Raw genomic sequence first — 20,783 nt, 5'->3', positions numbered from 1 at the left:
TGCAAAGGCAGTTCTATGCTATACTGAGTTTTATACATTTAGTATCTTTTTTGGAGAAATCTCTGTGTGGTTCTGTGAACTAACACTGCATAATCCTGATTACTGCAGATTTATTAAAAATTGACTAGAAAATGAGACAAATATTTTTTCTGGCTATTGTTTTTCTTCAAGAGTATCTTTGTCATGTGACTTTTCATTCTTCTATACACGTTTTGGAATCTGTTTATCAAGTTCCAAAAAATAAAAATATATAAAAAAAATTTTAACAGCCAGGCATAGTGGCTCACGCCTGTAATCCTAGCACTTCGGGAGGCTGAGCTGGGCGGATCACGAGGTCAGGAGTTCGAGACCAACTTGGCCAACATAGTGAAACCTCGTCTCAATAAAAATTAGCTGAGCATGGTGGTGTGCACCTGTAGTCTCAGCTACTTGGGAGGCTGAGGCAGGAGAATCACTTGAACTCACGAAGTGGAGGCTGTGGTGAGCCAAGATCACGCCACTGCACTCCAGCCTGGGCAACAGAGTGAGTCTTAGTCTCGAAAATATATATATATATATATATACAGGTGTGTCTGTGTGTGTGTATATACGTATATAAACATATGTTTAAAAACCTATTGAAATTTTCATTGGAATAGCACTAAATCTATAGATCAATTTAGAGATAATTGACAGACTTATAGTATTGAGTCTTCCTATCCATGAACAAGTTATATCTGATCATTTATTCAAGTCTTTTAAAATATTTCAGCAATGTTTTATCATTTTTTCCATAAATGTCTTATATATTTTGTAATATTGATTTCTAAGTACCTAATTTTTTCTGCCTATCATAAGTGGGATTATTTTAAAATGTGTATTTTCTGGGTTTTGCTAGTGAATAAAAATCCAGTTGACTTAAATGTCTTGATTTGGTACCCAACAACTTTGCTAAAGTTTTATTGTAATAATTTGTGTTTGGATTCTTTGGGTGTTGTTTTACATGCAGACATATTACCTGTATATGACAGTATAATCTGTATATTTTTAATTTTTTCTAATACTCAAATTCATTTTGATTTTATCTTAGCTTATTGGCTACATCACCCAGCATGCCTTAATAGTAATTTTAATTATAAAATACCAATTAAAATTTCCCCACAAATTATATTGTAAGTAAAATAATATAGTTACATTATAATACATTATTATATTATAATTATAGTTACATTATAATTATATTATAAAATACATAACTATATTATAAAATAATGGCTATAGCTATTATTTACAATGCTTGCTTAAGATATTTTTAACAGTTTTTATTAGGATAAGGGAATTCCTGCCTATTCTTAGTTTAGTGTTCTTTTTTAATCCTGAAAGTATGTTAAATACAGTTTTTCCACTGACTTTTGAGATAAAAACATAATTTATCTCTTTTAATCTATTAATGTGGCAAATTAAATTAAGTGATTTCCTGAAATTGAACCCACTTTGCATTCTTGTCATAAACCTATTTCAATTATAATATATTCTCTTTTTTATACATAGATTTAGCTACTAATTCTTTGTTCAAAATTATAAAATACAAAATCATGAATAAAATTGACCCGTATTTCTCTTTTTCAGTATTTTTGTCCGGTTTTGATATCAGGATCATATCAGATTCATTAAATGAACAAGGGTATTTTCTCATTTTGTATTTTCTGGCACAGTTTTGAAATTATGTGCATGTTTAGGGGGACTCATTTTGAAAGCCACCTGAGCCTAATGTTTTGTTTACAGGAAAGATTTTCAACAATTTATTAAATTCTTTAATGTTTATTGAATTATTACACTTCTCTCTTTTTTCCTTGAGCCATTTTTGGTAACATATTATTCTAAGATGGTTTCTATATACTGTAACTTAAATTCTCTACTATTAGCATAAAGTTATTCATAGTATTCTTTTTTCTTCTATTTTCATTTGGCATTTTTTGTAAAATTTTAATTGGGAAGCAAATTACATACAGTAAACTGTAGTAATGTTAAGCATACTGCTTGGTGACATTTCAGATATTACTCACCAGTGTAACCAACACACAGAGAAGATACGAAACACTTCCAGCATCCAGGTAACGCCTTGCTTTTCCTTACCTGTTGACAGGATCCCAGAAGTAACTACTCTGACTTTGATCATCATAGATTAGTTTTGTCCAACCTTAAACTTTACCTGAATAAAGTCATTTTGCTCCTTATTATCTCAAAAAAAGAGTTATTGCATTCTTTTTATAGTCATTTTGATACGTACAATGTTTCTCCTATTAGCTTTTTAACTTCTGCAAGTACAAAGTAAGGCACCCCTTTTCATTATTAATATTATCTCTGGTTCTTTTTACTGATTAATCTCACCAGAAGTTTGTAAATTGTGTCAGTCTTTTCAGAAAACTAACTTTTTCCTTCATTGGCCTCCTTGTTGTTCATTCTTTCTTTGTTTTCTATTTCATTACTTTTGTTCTTCGCTTTATTGCTTGCTTTGTTTCTACTTTTTATGGGTTTATTTTATTTTTCTATTCTTAAGGTCTTAAGGCGATATATCTCAGTGATAGTATGCTTTCCTTATTTTCTAATGTATATTTTTATTTTCCAACAACTTTCCTTCTAAGTGGTGCATTTAGTTATATCTCAAAACTTTTGAAATGTATTTATCCTTCGATTTTCTCATTTTTAATTTCTATTTTCATGCCTTCTTTGTTCAATGCATGTTTTAAACTTTAAAATGCATAATTTTAAGACACTTTTTTCATTTATAATTTACTTGTATTATAGTCAGAGAACGTGATTTGTGTGATCCTCAGGTTTTAAGTTTGTTGAGATAAGCTTTATGATAGGAAGCACTGAAGGAGACCAGCTGAGATTTAATATAGTTTGGCCTGGAGAAAGGATGCAGGAGATGCAGATAGAAGAGAAATTACAAACGAATAATCAATGGCTCCTGGGGAGTCACTGCCCTAACAGGTTAGGAGAACAGGAAACATACAGGAAACAGAAACGAAGTTTCAGGCAGGAATGACCAGGAGAAAGATGAAACACTGACCAAAATGGGAGAGAAACGAAATTATAGTTGGAGCTGATTAAAGGGCTAGCAGAAGCTTTATGGTAATGTGAAAAAGGAAGCTGAAAATTTAAGACTGGGAGTTAAACAGAGGTTGAGAATTGAAACTTCATATTTTGCTTAGCTGTATGGGATAATAATGAGGTAATAGGAAATAGGAATTCCTATTTCAGAATAGAAAGGCAGGTTAAGAATAGAACCTTTAGAAACATGCACATTTAAAAGGTAAAAAAGCATTAAAAGGTTTTTAAAAGTATAAATAAGGGGAACCAGCTATTCAGGCTTTTTAAAAGCCTTTGGCAAGATTCTTATAATTAGGCTGGTAAATTTCTAGAAATACAAAGTACATGTACTAGAAAACTACATTTACATCATGTGCTAGGTAGAGCAACACCGTAATAAGAGATCTAGAGATCCAGAATATAGCTTTCAGTTTTCTTTCATCATTTAAAATAATCTTGACCAGATATTTACTAATCTCCATCTTGACAAAATCTCAGCCAAAAATGTGAAATGTTCCTCCTAGACAGAGTTCTATGATGACACAAGATGATTCCAAACTCTTTTGGCCTAGTACCAAAAGGTTAAATATTATTATGTGCAATCAGCAATTTGAAATACAAAAACATAACTATTTCTGAATTTCATTAAGTTCTAAAAAGTCATTGTAACCATATGAAAAATATCAACAAAAGGTCTAGAACTGGAGAAGTACAGATAATCTAGGAATGGTAGATGCAGCAAATTCAACAATGGGGGCAATGATCAATATGAGGTGATCACGGAACTGGGTACAAAGCATGGATGCAGGGCACCTGCTCCCACATTCAGGGCCGTGGACACCCTGGTCTACTACTTTGTAGATGGCAAAAAAATATTGAATATAACAACAACAATACAGATTGGACTTGGCAGAGCAATTCACTGTCTTTCAAGAACATCTTGAACCTCATCAATTTATTTGGTCCTGTAAATTTTCTACTTAATTTTTTAAATACTGTCTCTTTAGAGGGAGCTTAACCCATTTAGTTTTTGCTCTTTGCATATTTACTTATCAAAACTTAGTAACAGCAATTTGAAATGAAAACTTTAAAATATTTTTTATCAATCTGTTTTTTTCAGCCTCATAGGGAAATTCTGATGAAGAGAACAACACACAACAGAACTCTGGGACTTGAGTAGGTTCTGAATTGTCACCACGTACATTTCCATCTTCCATACAAGAACCATAAAAAAATATTGATTCTAAGACACTTAAAACAGATCTTCATATTAAAGATGAACTTTGGATTGTCACCAACTTCAAACCTTTTCATGTATTTTAATATTTTTAGATCAAACCTCACTTTATTAAAATAGTTTTAGGCAAAATGACCTATATTCATATGTATTAGTAACTAGATGTACCTGGAAAAAAAGCATACACTATTTTTTGTTACTCTGAAGGACTTACACTGTATTCATTTACTCAACTAACATTTACTAAGCCCTTATGATAAGTTGATGGGCATTCAGAGATGAGAAAGGAAAAGAAGGAAATAAGGATTTCTTTCTTGATACAGGGTCTCACTCTGTTGCCCAGGCTGGAGTACAATGATGCTATCACTGCTCACTGCAGTCTTGAGCTCCCGGGCTCAAGCAATCCTCCCACTTCAGCCTCCTGAGTATCTAGAACTACAGGTGTGCACCACTACACCCGATTAATTTTTCATTTCTGTAGAGACAGGATCTTGCAATGTTGGCCTGGCTGGTCTCAAACTCCAGGCCTCAATGATCCTCCCACCTCAGCCTCCCAAAGTGCTGGGATTATAGGCATGAGGCATCATGCCTGGCCAAGTGAACAAATAATGACATTTTTAAAAGAAAATCTTAAGGGGGAGACCACCTTTGATAAGGTTTTCAGGAAGGCCCACCTGACAGATGAGAAAGAGCCAGCAGAACAGATAGGCTGCTTGGGAAGAGCAGCTCAGGTGATAAAGCAGGGAAGCAGCACATGTTCAGGACCTGGGCAGAGTCAAGAAGGAAGAGTCACTAGAAGGAAGTGAGAACAGCCTGCCACAGCCAGAGAGCCCGTGACTTGTAAGCAGGTGAGGCATTGGGGTTCATTTGAGAAAGTGGGAAGCCACAAAAAATTTTAAGTGGCTTCATTTAATTTACAGGTCTATGCTTCCAACTGCAGCATGAAGAATGGACTGGAAACAGGCAGAAGATGAAGGACAGAATCTGTTAGGAAGCTACTGTGGTATCCAGAAAAGAAACAATTGTAGCCTAGACGAAGATTATGGCTTCGGAGGTATACAGAAGTGGATGAGATATTTGAAGATACTTATTGGAGGTGGAATCAACCGTATTCATTGATGGATTAAACATGGAGAAAGAAAGGAAAAGAGGAATCAGGAATGATTCACAGGTTTCTTGCTTGGGTAATTGGATGTAGAGTGGTTCCCTTTACTAAAACAATGGCAGTCTGGAAGAGGAAAATGTTTCAGGAGAGAGAACCAGGAGTCTAGTGTATACATATGACACTTCAGACAAAGGTTTCCTGGATGAAAAATCTAGGTGGTCATTTGTCCTGCAAAAATAAGAAGATATTTTGGGAGGGCCACCAGGCACATTTAAGCACCATGGCATGACACCCATGCATTGAGGCATTTGCCTAATACGGGCCTGGCACTGTCAGAGGTACCAAAAATATGAGACTGAGTAAGTTCTTGCCCCAGGAAATTAATCAGAGGAAAAGACAATGTAATAGATAATCATAAAGCACTGTAATTTTCACAGGATATTTACTCCATATTATCTGCACAGGGCATTGAGGGGATAGGGAGATGCTTGGGATGGAGAGTCAGGCTCATAGGCGGCCTTCTAGAACAGTTGATCTCCAAAGAAAGGATAAGCTGGACAGCCTTCTGCAAGGTGGAAGACAGTCAAGAGGAGAGAGGTTATTCGGGGAGAAGGAATAGGACAGCCTCAGTAAGACACAGAGGCAATATGCTATGTGTGGTTAATTAAAGTGCTTCCCATCATAGAACAAGGAGAGGGCAGGGAAAAGAAGGGGAAGCCGAAACCTGAAGGGTCCTGTATTTCACAATAAAAGGATTATGATATCATCCTAGGGGGATGGAGGTCCAGAGCACTAACAATGCTCCCAACAGGAAGGGACATCTAGACAGATTTGTGTTTTAGATGGATGGTTCTGGTAGTGCTGTGGAGATGGATTGGAAAATGATGAGAGTCAAGTCAGAAAGACAAAATGAGGCTGCTTCAGTTGTTTAGGAAAAGAGGATCAGAGATTGAACTTAAAATGTGGTAAGGGGATGGTGGGAGGAGTTGATTCAAGAAAAACAGTGGCTGGGTGCAGTGACTCATGCCTGTAATCCCAGCACTTTGGGAGACCAAGGCAGGAGAATCACTTGAGCCCAGCCTGGCCAACATAATGAGACCTCGAGCCCACTAAAAAAAAAAAAAAAAAAAAATTAGCTGGACATGTGGTGCATACCTGTATAGTTGCAGCTACTCAGAAGGCTGAGCCAGGAGGATTGCTCAGGAGGTTGAGGCTGCAGTGAGCCATGATCCCACCACTGTACTCAAGCCTGGGCCACAGAGTGAAACCCTGTCTCAGAGAAAAAAAAAACCTCTCTCTACTAAAAATACAAAAAAAAAAAAATTAGCCAGGCATGGTGGTGCATGCCTGTAATCCCAGCTACTCAGGAAGCTGAGGCAGGAGAATCACTTGAACCTGAGAGGCGGAGGTTGCGGTGAGCCAAGATCACACCATTGCACTCCAGCCTGGGCAACAAGAGTGACATTCCATCTCAAAAAAAAGAAAAAGAAAAATAGCTGACACTCAAGGAACACAGGTTTGAACTGCGTGGGTCCACTTATATGTATGTTTTCTGCCTCTGCCACCCCTAAAACAGCAAGACCAAACCCTCTTCTTCCTCTTCTGCAGCCTACGCAACGTGAAGACAATGAAGATGAAGGCCTTAATGATGCTCCACTTCCACTTAATGAACAGATTTTCTCTTCCTTATGACTTTCTTTATAGTATTTTCTTTTCTCTGGTTTACTTTATTGTAAGAATACAGTATGCAAGACATATAACTAACAAAATATGTGTTAACTGACTGTTTATGTTATCAGGAAGTAGGCTATTAGTAGTTAAGTTTTGAGGAAGTCAAAGTTATATGCAGATTTTTGACCGGGTGAGGCGTCAGTGCCTCTATTTCCAGGAATGTTCAAGAGTCAACTGTACACATGAGCTGCAGTCAAGATGGCCTGATGACCAAACGATGTGGAGTAGAAAGGAAGTGACTGAGAAGATCAATGGATCTACAGGTGAAATGCAGAACATAAGAAAAAAATGCAGGTTTAGAGGAAAGGTGCTGAGCTCAATTTGGGACCCACTGAGTTTGAAGTTCAAGGGAACATGTGAGTGGATACGTGTAGCAGGCAGCTGTTTATATGAGTCTGAAGCTCAGTGCAAAGAAGTGAGTTGGAGATATCATTACTTCTTAAAATTAGCTTCAGCCTGGGCACAGTGGCTCACATCTGTAATCCCAGCACTTTGGGAGGCTGAGGCAGGTGGATTGCTTGAGCTTAGGAGCTCAAGGACAGCTTAGGCAACAAGACAAGCTGATCTCAGACTCCTCATTGCAAGCTTGTCTCTACAAAAAATACAAAAAATTAGCCAGGCGTGGTGGCATGAGCCTGTAGTCCCAGCTACCCAGGAGGCTGAGGTAGGAAGATCACCTGAGCCTGGGAGGTCGAGGCTGCAGTGAGCCATGATCGGACCACTGCACTACAGCCTAGATGATAGAGTGAGACCCTGTCTCAAATAAATAAATAAATAAAATAAAATTAGCTTCATTGAGGTGTAATCTCTATAAAATCCCCATAAAAATAATAAACCAATTGTAAATCTGGTGAGTGCTGATAAATGCATGCAGTCACGTAACCACCACAGGCATCAAGATAAAGAGTGTTCCCATTAGCCTCCAAAAGTCCCCTCCTGCCCCTGGAGACACTATTTGGAGAGCAGTCAGTAAAAGGCGGTTGTTCAAGCTCTGGGAGTGAATCCCCATGGAGGGGATATGTAGAGTGAGAGCAATGAGGTGAAACAAACCTACAGGAAGGGGCTAGCAAAAGAATGAGAGGCCACAGGGCGTTCACAGAGGCAACCAGGAAGTCAGGAAGGAAGACAGAGGTCCCATAAAAGTGGACTGGCCAACAGTGACAAGTGCTTAGAGACAATAATAAGATACACTATCTTTTTTTTCTCTAAGTACATTGCATTGGTCAATTAGGCCAGAAGAGCCCTTGAAGTCAGTTGCAATAAAGTGACAAATACACAGAAGATCCTGTGCAATGGGTGAGGTAACTGAAGGAGAAGAGAAAGAAGACAGGAGTACCAAGAGGATGCTGTAGAAAAGATGGGGATTCAACTGCAGCTAGAGGAAAGTGCCATGCGATTGTGGAAAGACAATCCTGAACCTAGAGTTAGGACCTGGACTCTTACCCCTTGCCTACCACTTATTGGCTGTGTGATCTTAGACAATTCTCTATTTACCGGGCCCTGTTTCCTTGTCTGTAAAATAAAGTGGTTGAGTCAGATGGTCTACACTGTTCCTTCCGTTTTGATTCTGTGGCACCCTATGCACATCTTGCAACATGGAGATGATGAGGAAAATGGTAACGCTGGCAAGAGCAATTTCAAAGGACTGCTGGGGACAGTGTGAATTGAAATGTGAGTAAATAGTTGCTCAGAGAAACTTGACTATGCAGCACACTAGAAAAAGGAGGCAGAAGAACATGTGTTTCCAAAATCTACTGTAGAACTTCAAAGTCATGAGACAACATTCTGAGGTCCAGATGGCGCATCCCCTGAGTAGACAATGCCCACAAACTCCAGAAGAATCAACATTTATTCAACATATAGTAAATGTCAATAACTCTGCAAGGTGCTTTATGTGTGGAAAAAGCTAGAGGGCCAGTGTTCTTCCGGTCCCCAATTAATCTTACCATCTCTGGAATCATTTATTGTAGGTTATGTGTAAATCTGTATCACACTCAACCTTTGAGGAGCAAAGAAAAATGAATAGGTTCTCAAAATATTTTACTCAAAACAAAATCTTCATTGCAAATTTAGATTAATAATCTGAGGATTCTGGCACAAAGAAAACATTTTTCAAACTATCGCAAGAACAGAAAACCAAACACCGCAAGTTCTCACTCATAGGTGGGAACTGAACAATGAGATCACTTGGACTCGGGAAGGGAAACATCACACACCGGGGCCTATTATGGGGAGGGGGGAGGTGGGAGGGATCGCATTGGGAGTTATACCTGATGTAAAGGACGAGTTGATGGGTGCTGACGAGTTGATGGGTGCAGCACACCAACATGGCACAAGTATACATACGTAACAAATCTGCACGTTATGCACATGTACCCTAGAACTTAAAGTATAATAATAATAATAATAAAGAAAACATTTTTCACAAATTCAGAAAGCATTAGGCAGAAGAAATGAGATTCAAACTCAGATCTGTCTTCAATTTCAAATCTCTCCATTACATAATGGCTACCAACTATTATCCTTCTTTTAGTGTTGCATGCCTTGTCTTTCATCCATTTTTTGGATTGCAGGGTTTTATATAGTACTTATCCTTCCCAGATTTATATTTAAGTTTAAATCCCTTTTAATTAGGTATTCTAGTCTCAATCAAATAATATTCTTTTTAGTCTTTGAAAGATGTATATAAATGTTTACCAATATTCTATGTGATTCTAAGTCACGGTCCAGAAAAATCTAACCTTGTTCTTGACCACACCTGTGCATCCAGGTTTTATTATCTCCTGTGATTTTCTTTTCAGTTCTGGTGTCTCAAGCCTCAGCAAGAAAAAGAGATGAAAATACCACCTCTGTTGCTAAGTCCTTCAATTCCTACCCAGGGCATCTAAGTCAATAGACATACATGTCACATTTCTTTCTGTGATAAAATTTATTCCTATATGATATACCGGTCTTTTGACAAAGACTTATATAATAACATTTCATTTTACCTAATCTGGAAAAAATGCACAAACTCCTCAAAATGAGAACTTATGGCAATTTAACTTGGCTAACAAAGAATGTGAACAAATGAGTATTTATTTTGTATTTTTCTTGCTGACACATTATTTTTAGGCTTCTTTTTGTGGAACTTTTTGTACATTTAGATAATTTTCTATATTAGTCTAAACAATATGGTACATTTTTAATTGTAGAAGGTATCACATAAAATTTTATAACAAATAGTATGAATTTAAAAATGGCGATAGCAATGATGATTAAAATGTTGAACAAATAGTGAACTTCTGAGGCACAAAGAAATATTTAAAACTAAATCCTAATATCTCGTCAATTAAGCATATCACTCTAAGCTCTTATTAATCAGGTTTCATAGGGAGGTACTCGACTGCATAGTCATTTTTGACCCTTAGTCATTAGGTGCTTTAAAAACACAATTGTAAAATTTAAAGTATTTTTTAAACTATTTGAAGTATTATCTTATGTAAGTGCAGGATAAAGATAGGCTTTCTAAATATCACTAAGATTTTAGGTGTCATTCGAGCCTTAATGATAAATTCTCCTTATCAAGTAACTCTAACCAACTTAATGTGTAAATACTATTTTTATGTCCTCATTTGTTTCTGAAATATTTCCTCTTAGATGGTATTACAATATATACCAATTTATAAATATCAAAAAAAAACAAACCATGAACAGATAAGAAGACACAGGCATATGCCCTTTCATACACAATCTACTAAGAACCAAGAGAGTCCAGCTAAGCTGCATATGCACAAGCCAACACCACTATCACACACACAGACACACAGACTAATGCAGTCATTTAAAATCACCTTTATACACTTTGTAAATTAAACATGAATATCAATCTCTTGTAGGCATATCAAGCATTACAAAATAAAAACAAAGGAGAAGAGTAATTTTCTGCCTTAATGTTTGAAGAATTCTCATTCAAAAACATTTAAAAACATGAGACATTTTGGGGACAACGGAGAAAATTTAAATATGAACCTCTTACAGACGGTATTATGGGATTACTTAATTTCCTTTTTTAATTTAGTGAATTGCTTTAGCTAATGATGTCATAATTGAACAAAAAAGATACACTTATTCTTAGGAGATGTCATGATACCTGCAACCTTCTTTCATGTGGCTCAAGTCGATTTTAAAAAGGGGTGCAGAGAGAGAGAAAACGCAACCAAACATTCTTATCTGGAGGATCTGGGATACCCAAACACAGGCACACGTACGTGTTCGCTGTGTTGGTCCTTTAGCTTTTCTATAGTTTAAAAAATTTCAAAGTAAAAACTTGGAAAACCCTCATTTCATATGCTTTTAACTACTAATATTTGTTTCAAAAGAAACAATTTGATCCAACCCATGAGCTATGAGCCATAATCAAAGCTACGTTCTTCCAGCTGTCCTCAGCAGTTTGAAAGGATTTCATGTATTTAAATGAGAGAAAAGTGCAGACTTACTTGGGCAGGGGAGAAGGGGGAAAGTGGCTTCAAAATTTGGGAGTTTGCCTGCCACACAGATGCCACATTTTGTGAGGCCAGGCTCTGTCTCGGTCTTCTCAGCCCTCCCCTGCCAGCTGACTGATGGCTATCTGCAGCGAGCCACAGGGGGGCCTCCACCGGGGTGTGAATGCAGAGACAAGATAAGGAAAATGCACTAACCCCAAACTGAAGGGAGAAGGATCTCCCTGGGGTTTTCATTTGGACGGATCTCCAGATAGGGGCAGGTAGGGAAGTGGAAAGAGCTATTAGAAACCAGGTGATAAAGCATAAAGAAATATTACAATGAGCCATCCTCTGCTCAGCTTCTAAGAAATGATGACTTATGAAATGATTTCATTGTAAATGAACTTGTTTCTTGTCATCGTGGCAAAGAAACCAGAAAACTACTCTGAAACTAAGGAGAAAAGAACCCCACAAATATTAATTTTGACACCCAGAGAGTAGATCTCAAACTCAGGCATAGCGTCTTTAAACAGAATAATGGGCATGCGGTGCTTAATAAATGTAGGGTAGGGGCTTTTTAAAAATCCTCTTGTGAGGAAGTATTTTCCTCACTGCCCAGAAGACAAAGAAAAACAGTGAGTGTCGACAACATGGTATTAAAAAGCCACCTCGACCCAATTTGTTATACCCAAATATATATATTCTTTTTAATTTACTCTAAGCCAGCATGTTGGCTCATAGCATCTTACTTTTGTGTCATTATCTCTCTGCCATACACACAAGTCATAGCTGGGGATTTCAACTCACGGTGAAGCTATGCTGAGATTCCAGATCTCAGTAGTGTTGGCATGAGCGCTGGTCTCTTCAGTCATAGAGAAGACAATATCCTAGGGAGACTGGAATTAGTCCTATTTTGCACCATTCAAGCCAAAATGCTGCTTATCAAGAAGCAAGTAATTGCTAGCTAATGGCTATGGGGGAAAAAAAACCATTGCATTTCAATCTAAGCATCTTTTGGCCCATGACAATAAATAAAGCTGTGGAGAGTGTAAACATAAAGTAGGGCCCATTTCTTGAGGAGGTTAAATAGCAAACATTAAAAAAGGCGAGTTACCTCATCCGACTGGGAGGGACTGATTCTGGGCATTGGTGATACTTGGGGCGTTTTCAACTGTGTGCTGTTGCTGTCTGGCACGAGCTCTCGGTGGACGGTTTGGATGTGGTTCTGGAGTTCACTTTCAGACTCAAACTTCACGTTGCAGCTAGAGCAGCGCGTCTTCAGTGCCCCCACCTTGCCTTTCCCCTCGATGGCACTCAGATTCTCATTCTGGCCCAAGCCTGGTCTATTCGTGCCGGGAGGGACGTGAATGCCTGGGCTGGCGCTCTTACTGAGATTCACGCAGCCAGCACATAGACCATATGGCAGGCCATTGATGTCAAGTTTCACCAGATCTTGCTTGGAACGGAATTCTTTGAGGCAAGATGCGCACTTGTACAGTTTTTGGACATGCTGGCCACGCCCTGTGGTCTGAACTGCAGACCCATTCCCTGTCTTTTGCATGTGGAATGTCCCATGGATTTTGAGTTCCAAGGTGGAGGTCACTGTCTGCATGCACACCACACAGCGAAAGCCCGTCAGCGAATTCCTCAAGTCAGGGTGCATTTGACAATGCTCTAAAAACTCCTCTTCACTCTGGAGAGGCATCTTGCAAATCCGGCAGTTTCCAGTATCAAGACTCTTACTATGCGTGACTTTGTGTTCAGTAAGAGTTAAAAGGGAGGGAAACCGCTCTCCGCAAATAGGGCACATGTAGTGTTTGACAGGGCCTAGGTGGGTCTGCATATGTTCACGGAGGCCATTTTCGGAGAAGAAGGTTCGAGAGCACACGTTGCACTTGTAATTCCCTTTAATGAGCTCAGCTTTCTTTTTCACGATGGCACTTTCTCCAGGTCTGATGTTGTGGTCTCGGAGCTGGTGATTCTGCAGCAAAGTTTCCATAGTGTAGGCTGCCCCACAAATGTCGCAGCCGTACATAGGCTCAGAGGTGTCAACGTCTTCTTCGCTCCCATCGTGACTGTTGTGGGACTCCTGGCTGTTGGTCAGCAAAGTCTGCAGCTCCACTTCCTCTTTCTGCACTTGCTCAGAAGCTCCATTTGTTCCACAGTTGGGTGTCTTGGTTTCGAATACACAATGTTTTTCTCGCAAGTGTTTTTCTAACAAAATGATCGCATGGAAGGCTTTGCTACAGAACTTGCAGTTGTACTTCTTACTGTGAGTGGTGATGTGGCATTGCAGCTCCACCTCGGTGCCAAAGGACTCACCGCAGAAAATGCACTTATGCACTTTCCCTTGGTTTTCCAGGTGGTTGTGTTTCACATGGAGCTGCAAGTCAGTCTCATTGCGGAAGTCCCAGTTGCAAGATGTGCACCTATAGACTTTCTTTTCGTTACTGTGCTTCACAGCCAAGTGGAGCTGAATGGAGACTTTTGAGTCAAAAACTTCCTGACAGAGGGTGCAGCGAAAGAAGACAAAGGTGTGCATGTCCAGCAGGTGTTTTTGAAGGTCATCCACTGATGTGAATTGCTTGTCACAACTTTCACAGATGTAATACGTTGAGGTGATCATAAAGTGAATGGTAACATGCTTCAGCAAGGATTCCTGGTTGGGGAATTCCTTGTTGCACTGAGGACAGGTCAATTTTGGAAGCACAGTGTCGAGATGAGTTTTTAGGTGAGTCTGAAAGCTGTCTAGGGATGTGTACTTAGCACCACACTGATTACAGATATATTCTCCAGCTGGACGTGCAGGTGCACCTCCTACTGCCTGCATCATCTTAAGAGATGTCTGCTCTATGGCCACAGGAGATAGGGGGCTTAAGGCCCTGGATTTCTTCCCATTGTGGATATAATTCAGGGCCAAGGGAATGTTTTTATGATTCTCTTTGATATGTTTGTTCAGCTTAAGAACGCTGTTGAATATTGGTGAATTAGTACAATAGGAACAAGAATAGACTTCTACTACTGGTTCTTTGGGAGTCCCAAGCACTGGAGACCCAAACCGGGAGCCACTGAGGTCACAATGAACCTGTCTAATATGCTCTTCGAGGGAAGAGTCAGTGAGAAACCCCATATAGCAATGGGGACAAAAGAATGCATTACTATCTTTAGCTGCAGGGTTTGCAAATCCATGAGAACATCGGATGTGTTCCTGAAGAGTGTTGAGGTCGTTGACAACTTCGGAACAGAAGTTACACTGGTAGACAATGGCAGGCATGGCAGAAACAATCAGACCTGGGTCCTGAGCTTCATGCACTTGCTTAAGATGCTCATTTAGGTTATAGAGTGAGGGCAGGACCTCCAAGCAATACTGACAAATATGGGCCTGTTCTGGCTTATCTAAGTGCATAGTTTTCAGGTGAATCTGCAGAACTGCAAGACTTGAAAATAATTGCTTGTTGCAGTAAATACAGCTGTAGGTAACTTTTGCTTGTTTACTCGAGGGACCAGTCATGTCAGGGGTTTGCTGGGCGGCCCTCTTCCTCCCTCGACTCTTTGGGATTGGCGGGGCAGCTTCCACCATGGTTGAGCTGTCCACTGAGAGGTTGGAATCTGGAGTCGTACTGGACACGGAGGTGTAGCCCACCGTGACCAGGGAAGGGCTGTTGCTGTGATTGCACGACTCCGGTTGCTGGTGACTGTCCATGTGGCTGTACAGTTCCTCAACCGTGTGGAAACTCTCAGAACAAATGCTGCATGAGTTCTTCTTCTCCCCGCCATGCACCTGCTCCATGTGGTTCATGAGGGAGGTCTCCTCTACGAAGAGCTCGTGGCAGTAGACACACTGGAGGGCCGCTCGGTCCTCGTTTGGGGAGCATTCGGGGTGGCACTCTGCAATGTGTTTTTGGAGGTCTTCTGGGAAGTCAAAGCCTTCCTCACACTGACTGCACTTCTGAGTGTCCTTCATCTTCCAGTCCTCCATCCTGGAACCAGACTGGGAGCCGTCCTTGTTCCTCTCGTGAACCTGCATGTGTCCGTGTAAGGAACTAGAGGACAGAAACCCACGGCGACAAATGGCACATTTATATGGCTTGTTGGAAGTGTGAGTCTTTAAGTGGATCTTCAAGTGATCACTTCTGGAAAACGCAGCATCACATTCACTGCAGTGGTACTTCTTGTCCCCGGTGTGGAGTTTTATGTGGCGATCTCGGCTGCGCTTGTGTTTGAACAGCCTACTGCAGTAGGTGCATTTGAAAGGCAGTTTGTCGCTATGACTCTGCTCATGGTGCTTTAGGTAGCTGAGGCGGCTAAACGACTTGTCACAGAATTGACATGGGTATGGAAGCCCAGGGCCACCTTCTTCCTCTCCAAAATCGCAACCTTCTCCATGGCTAGGGGAAGTCTGATCCTTGCTGGAAGGTGAGGAAGCTGGCCAAGAGCAAGTCGGATCATCTTCAACATCCACTCCATCTGCAACAAGAAGCAATGACACATTTCATCTGACATGTTGAGATTCAAGAGTGAGTTTACCGTACCATTTCAACCAGCACACAGAGTTGGACCCTCTTGAACCTTTCAAGAAAAAAAAGAAATGAAAGAGAGAATATCTGAGCGAGACATTTGCAAGTCTGAGCCCAAAGCTCAGACTGCATTCTGCATTCTGCATTTACTTTTTGTTGAGTTGTAAAATATAAGAGGATATTAAATAGTTCTATGTCTAAATTACCCTTTTATTACTTTTTATCATTCTTCCTTAGAAGCAAGGTATATATTACACATTGACAATTTTATTAAAATGCAGATTTTAATATATTTAATGTTTCTTTTGTATTCATTCTAAAATGATTTGCATATTATGTGAGCATCTGAAGAACCAAATGAAAAGAGGAAATATTACAGGAATGATTTAAAATTAATGCAGTCAACCCAGATGTCTAATATTTAATAAAAAATTCCCTCTGCATTTTGCTTGTTTTTATATAAAAAGGCAATTCTGAAGACCAAAATCTTTTATGGGGTTCTTATTGATACAGACCTTATTGCTTTCAGCAAAAAAATATTAAAAAGTAAGCACACGAAAGAAGACAGAAAACACAATAATAATTATGTCTTGTGTAATGAAAGACAACCAGGATTTCTTCAATAACTGAAATGCGAATACCATAGGCCAGAAAATGGATTATTAAATGTTAGAAGGGTACTGCTAGATATTACATGTAGCTAGGATCAGCTAGGATCAAGAAAAAATGAGAGTTTCACAAGGGCCAGATTTTAATAGTGTATTTTGTTTGGAAAGTTCAAGAGGTGGCCCACCATATCTTCCTTTTGCAAAAGCTTCAGCAGCCTGAACTTCCTTAGCTAAACAGGACCTGCACTTTGAGGTGAGCAGAGACAAAGCAACTTGTGAAAAACTGGAAACAGGAAAAGTGATAAATGATTATGGTAAATGCTGAAAGATTTATGAGTGACAAAAAGAAGACAAACAAGACTGAGAGCCAGATATAAAGTTAGCAAGTTATCCATAAAGGAACGTTACCTTATATTAGGTGATTTTAAAAACTATTTTCTTAGCAAATGTGCACTGTTATTTCTGTTGCCTTCTTGATATCCAAGTGGAAAATAAGACCATCTCAAAACAGGCTGTGAAACCTCTTTTTTGCTTTTCACAACCTATTGTTCAAGATCAGAAGAAATTTTAAAAGCTTTTCACTCTCCAAAGGAGCACGATTTTTCAAAAAAAACATACAAGTAAAGACCATGGAGTGGAGCTAGTGGGGATAGTGTTTCAGTTAGAACAAGAGGCTCAATTAGAGCATTATTAGAATATTCTAATGGTATTCAATTAGAGTATGATCAAATACATTTTTAAATTCTTCAAAGCTGAAGTTCACTAGCAAGCTAAATGATTAACATAAAAGTAGAAACTGGTAAGCATTATGTAAACGAATTCCATGTCTGCTTTCTTTAAGGTAACAAGATTTTACTAGATTGTCAGCCTCTTCCTTATCCACAGGAAACAGATGAGGATCATTCCTTTCCTGCATCTAGAAACTGATGACAACACCATCTCACTATCAATGCCAGATGGCAACCCTCTCACTCTGAGAAAACAACCAAACACCATTCCTGGATCCCTGCCCACTGCAACAAAGCGTCGCCGTACAAGTTGAAAACCACACGATTTTGCATCCTCATTTATATGACTCTATAACCCAACATGTTTCCAGCATAAGAAAGGGTCTGATGGATGTGGATGTGATTTCTACTTCAAGTGAATACAACAGGAACATATGCAGATAAACTCAACTCACCACTCAACACACACAAAAAAAATTTTTAACTAAAAGCAAAAAAACTCAATAATGATCTAGTTTTCCCCTTAAAAAAGTGTTGTCACCTAAAGCTAATATACCTGAAACAAATCAAAGTTTCAAATATTTACTCTAATTGAAAAAAAAAAAAAAAAAAAAGGCTATCTATTAAATGTGCTCAACATTCTAGGTAAAATCTACCACATTTCACATTTATCTTTTAGGCTTAAATCCTGCTATTTCATTTTTTAAAATATTTTCAAACACATCTTCTCATTTATACATTTGGGGAAAACAGTGAATCAGAATTTGCAATGCATCTAGCCTAGAAGGATGTAGCTATTGAGCCTGAAAATTGAGCAAGTGAATTTATTATTAAATTGCAGATTGTGTCCAGGTATGATATATTTTTATACAAATACGTAAAGAATTATAGAGCAATGGACCACTATACAAATTATGCAATCCCTAACACCATGCTTAAATCAGCTTCTTGTCTGTGGTCCATGCCTGACTATATCTATTATATAACTGTTCTCCTAAGCTTGTAAATTTCAGTGACATGTCAAGTGAACTGAAGGTTAGGATCGAGGTTTTAACTAGGATTCAAGAGAGCTAGAAACCTTTTCCTTCTTCTCTCCAGTCCCCATTACATGTCTTTGTAAAGGAAATTACACAAACCCTCTGTAGAAGCCATAAGGCTTGGGGATCGAGCGGAAGAAAATAGTTTGAGCAAGGAATGATATTTTTAGAAAAATAAAGTTTCCCTGAAAGGCTGATTTCTGTTTTAAAATATAAAATGTAAAACTCTCATTGCCAGCACTGTAAATGGATCATATTCTCCCAAGAACACACAAGGACTCACTACTCCCAGTGGTTTGGTCCACGCTCTTCAGGTATCAGACTCCTCCAAGACTTTTGTGGTGATGGTCTCCCCGCCAACATACTCTGAGGTCTACCTAAGTCTTTGAGAGTTATCCATCCCCATTAACTTAGGCTTTTTGGCAGCCACAGTGCAAACAATGCTTAAATGGTGAATATAGGTTTAAACGATGTCAATTTCTTTTTACACGTGGAAGAAACTGTAGAGGATTCTTTCAACTCAGATTCCTGAATCAACTTTAACTTTTTTTCCCCTCGGCACTAAGTGCTACTTGCGGGGACTGTCTTTCTGTGTGATGGCAAGTTTTCTGCATTTCAATGTGAAATACTTAACATGTCCACGTTAAATTTTAATTTTTGAAACCAGTCACTTCACTTGAGCTGACTCTCCGAGAGCTGTAGCTCTTACTGCCGAAAAAGCTTTGCTGGAAACCAGCTCCATGGCCTAAAAAGTCTATTTAAAGATGCAAATGTGTGTGCATGGTTAGTGCAGATGTTTTTCTACAGCAACTGTACTTGCTGAGTTTCACCATTTCCATAAAGCACATTAAAACAAGTGTGTGAACACTCCGAGATGAAAGTCTCCAACACTCCTGAGACTTTCAGTGGAAAGTAGAGCCGCCTGACTTTTCTCCAAGCAGACAGGAATGCCCATGATTCAGCAGCCTGAGTAAATAAAAGAGGTCCTTATTTCCTAATTTCGCTGGCTGGCCACACTGCAGCAGCCTCTGTGTTTCTGCCAAAGGGGATGCAGAACTGGAACTACACCCAGCCGCTGAAGGCCTGTCTTTGTTAGCCAGCCAGGCTTTCCGGACCATCTTCTGGCAGCAGAACGGCCATATCCTGCAAGGAAGACCTCCATCTCAGGCTCGGCGCTTCTCTAGGCTGCCTAAAAGGACGAAACAACAGATTTTGCTGGGTCTGTGTTGGAGGAGGACAGCTGGAAACTCAGTTAGCAGCAGAGTTAACACCTGTTCAGGCATATTTACGGGGGAAAGTGCTCACTAACAGAAAAGTGAAGTCATACTAGAAGGAGTTATTCCACAGAAAAAAGGCACCAGAACACAGAGTACCTTTGTGACGTGAGCCATCAGCCCCTCGTGTGCCAGCCTGGGAAGGAGGAAGCAGAGACTGGACGTGATTTGATCCCAGCTCCTGCTGATGGACAGACAAGCACACAAATGAGGGTCTGACAGTCTCAGTTTACGGCCTGCCATTGTGGAAGAGAAATGCTGAGGGTTCTGGCCACTCGCTAGTGTTCAAGACTAATCAAATTAGCCAGAAATTAAAAAATAAGATCAAAGAGCGAGGAAGACAATATGTGCAGGAGGGTTAGACTAATGTCAATGCTTACTTTGTTTATGATTAAGCACGTCTTAATTTGTGTAGGACACACACTTCCTGAGAACAGGGACCAAGCCTTTCAGAAGATTGATTCCAACACTAGGGGCAATCTGAAATTATTCAAGAGAAACTAATGTAAGAAAGCAGATGAAAATACTTTCTCTGAAGTTATGGAAACTTCTGATAATGTTCTTCATAGGGCCTGGTCTGCAAGAAATTGCCTTAACAATATCCTTTTGCTACCTGAGCTTGTTCATTGCAACAGCAGAGTACCCTCTTAACTGCCCATCGGGGGACTCAGTGTCATGTGTGCTAGGGCCACACAGCAAGATTTCCTTAACAGGGACAGGATTTATATCAATGGTTACTTTTCAAGTGAGGAGAAGCACAAATACTGATGGGTCTGATACTTGTGTAGGAACTAAAAGTCAAGAGTCTGGAGTTTTATTTCTAGCTTCATAACTGACTTAGAGAGTGACCTGGCCAAGTCATTTAATCTGCCCCTTCCTAGGTATTTCACCTGCAATATGAAGATAATAATTCTTGCTACTTTCCCTCTGGGGTGTTACAAAGATTAGTGAATGTTTCTAGGGCACCTTATCATGGCTGGAAGAAAAGCTGCATATGTAAACAAAAAG

The 20,783-nt window shown here is 39.4% G+C and overlaps 1 protein-coding gene across 4 annotated transcripts in view; it reads right to left on the bottom strand.

Moving 5' to 3' along the window:
• ZNF521 (zinc finger protein 521) overlaps window positions 1–20,783 on the bottom strand; it is a 293,855-nt gene that overhangs the window by 152,068 nt on the left and 121,004 nt on the right. For 3 of the 4 annotated variants that reach the window (XM_023207760.2, XM_023207762.2, XM_023207761.1), the window contains one exon: window positions 12,726–16,078. In XM_023207760.2, the coding sequence (XP_023063528.1) occupies window positions 12,726–16,078 (3,353 nt within the window). Of the gene's footprint in view, window positions 1–12,418; window positions 12,499–12,725; window positions 16,079–20,783 lie in introns of all 4 variants that reach the window. The other variant, XR_002730767.1, reaches the window with a different exon arrangement.

The sequence above is a fragment of the Piliocolobus tephrosceles genome, chromosome 18, assembly GCF_002776525.5.
Source record: "Piliocolobus tephrosceles isolate RC106 chromosome 18, ASM277652v3, whole genome shotgun sequence".
NCBI lineage: Eukaryota > Metazoa > Chordata > Mammalia > Primates > Cercopithecidae > Piliocolobus > Piliocolobus tephrosceles.
The sequence above is the reverse complement of the archived record's forward strand: the minus strand, read 5'-3'. Positions and strand labels throughout refer to the sequence as shown.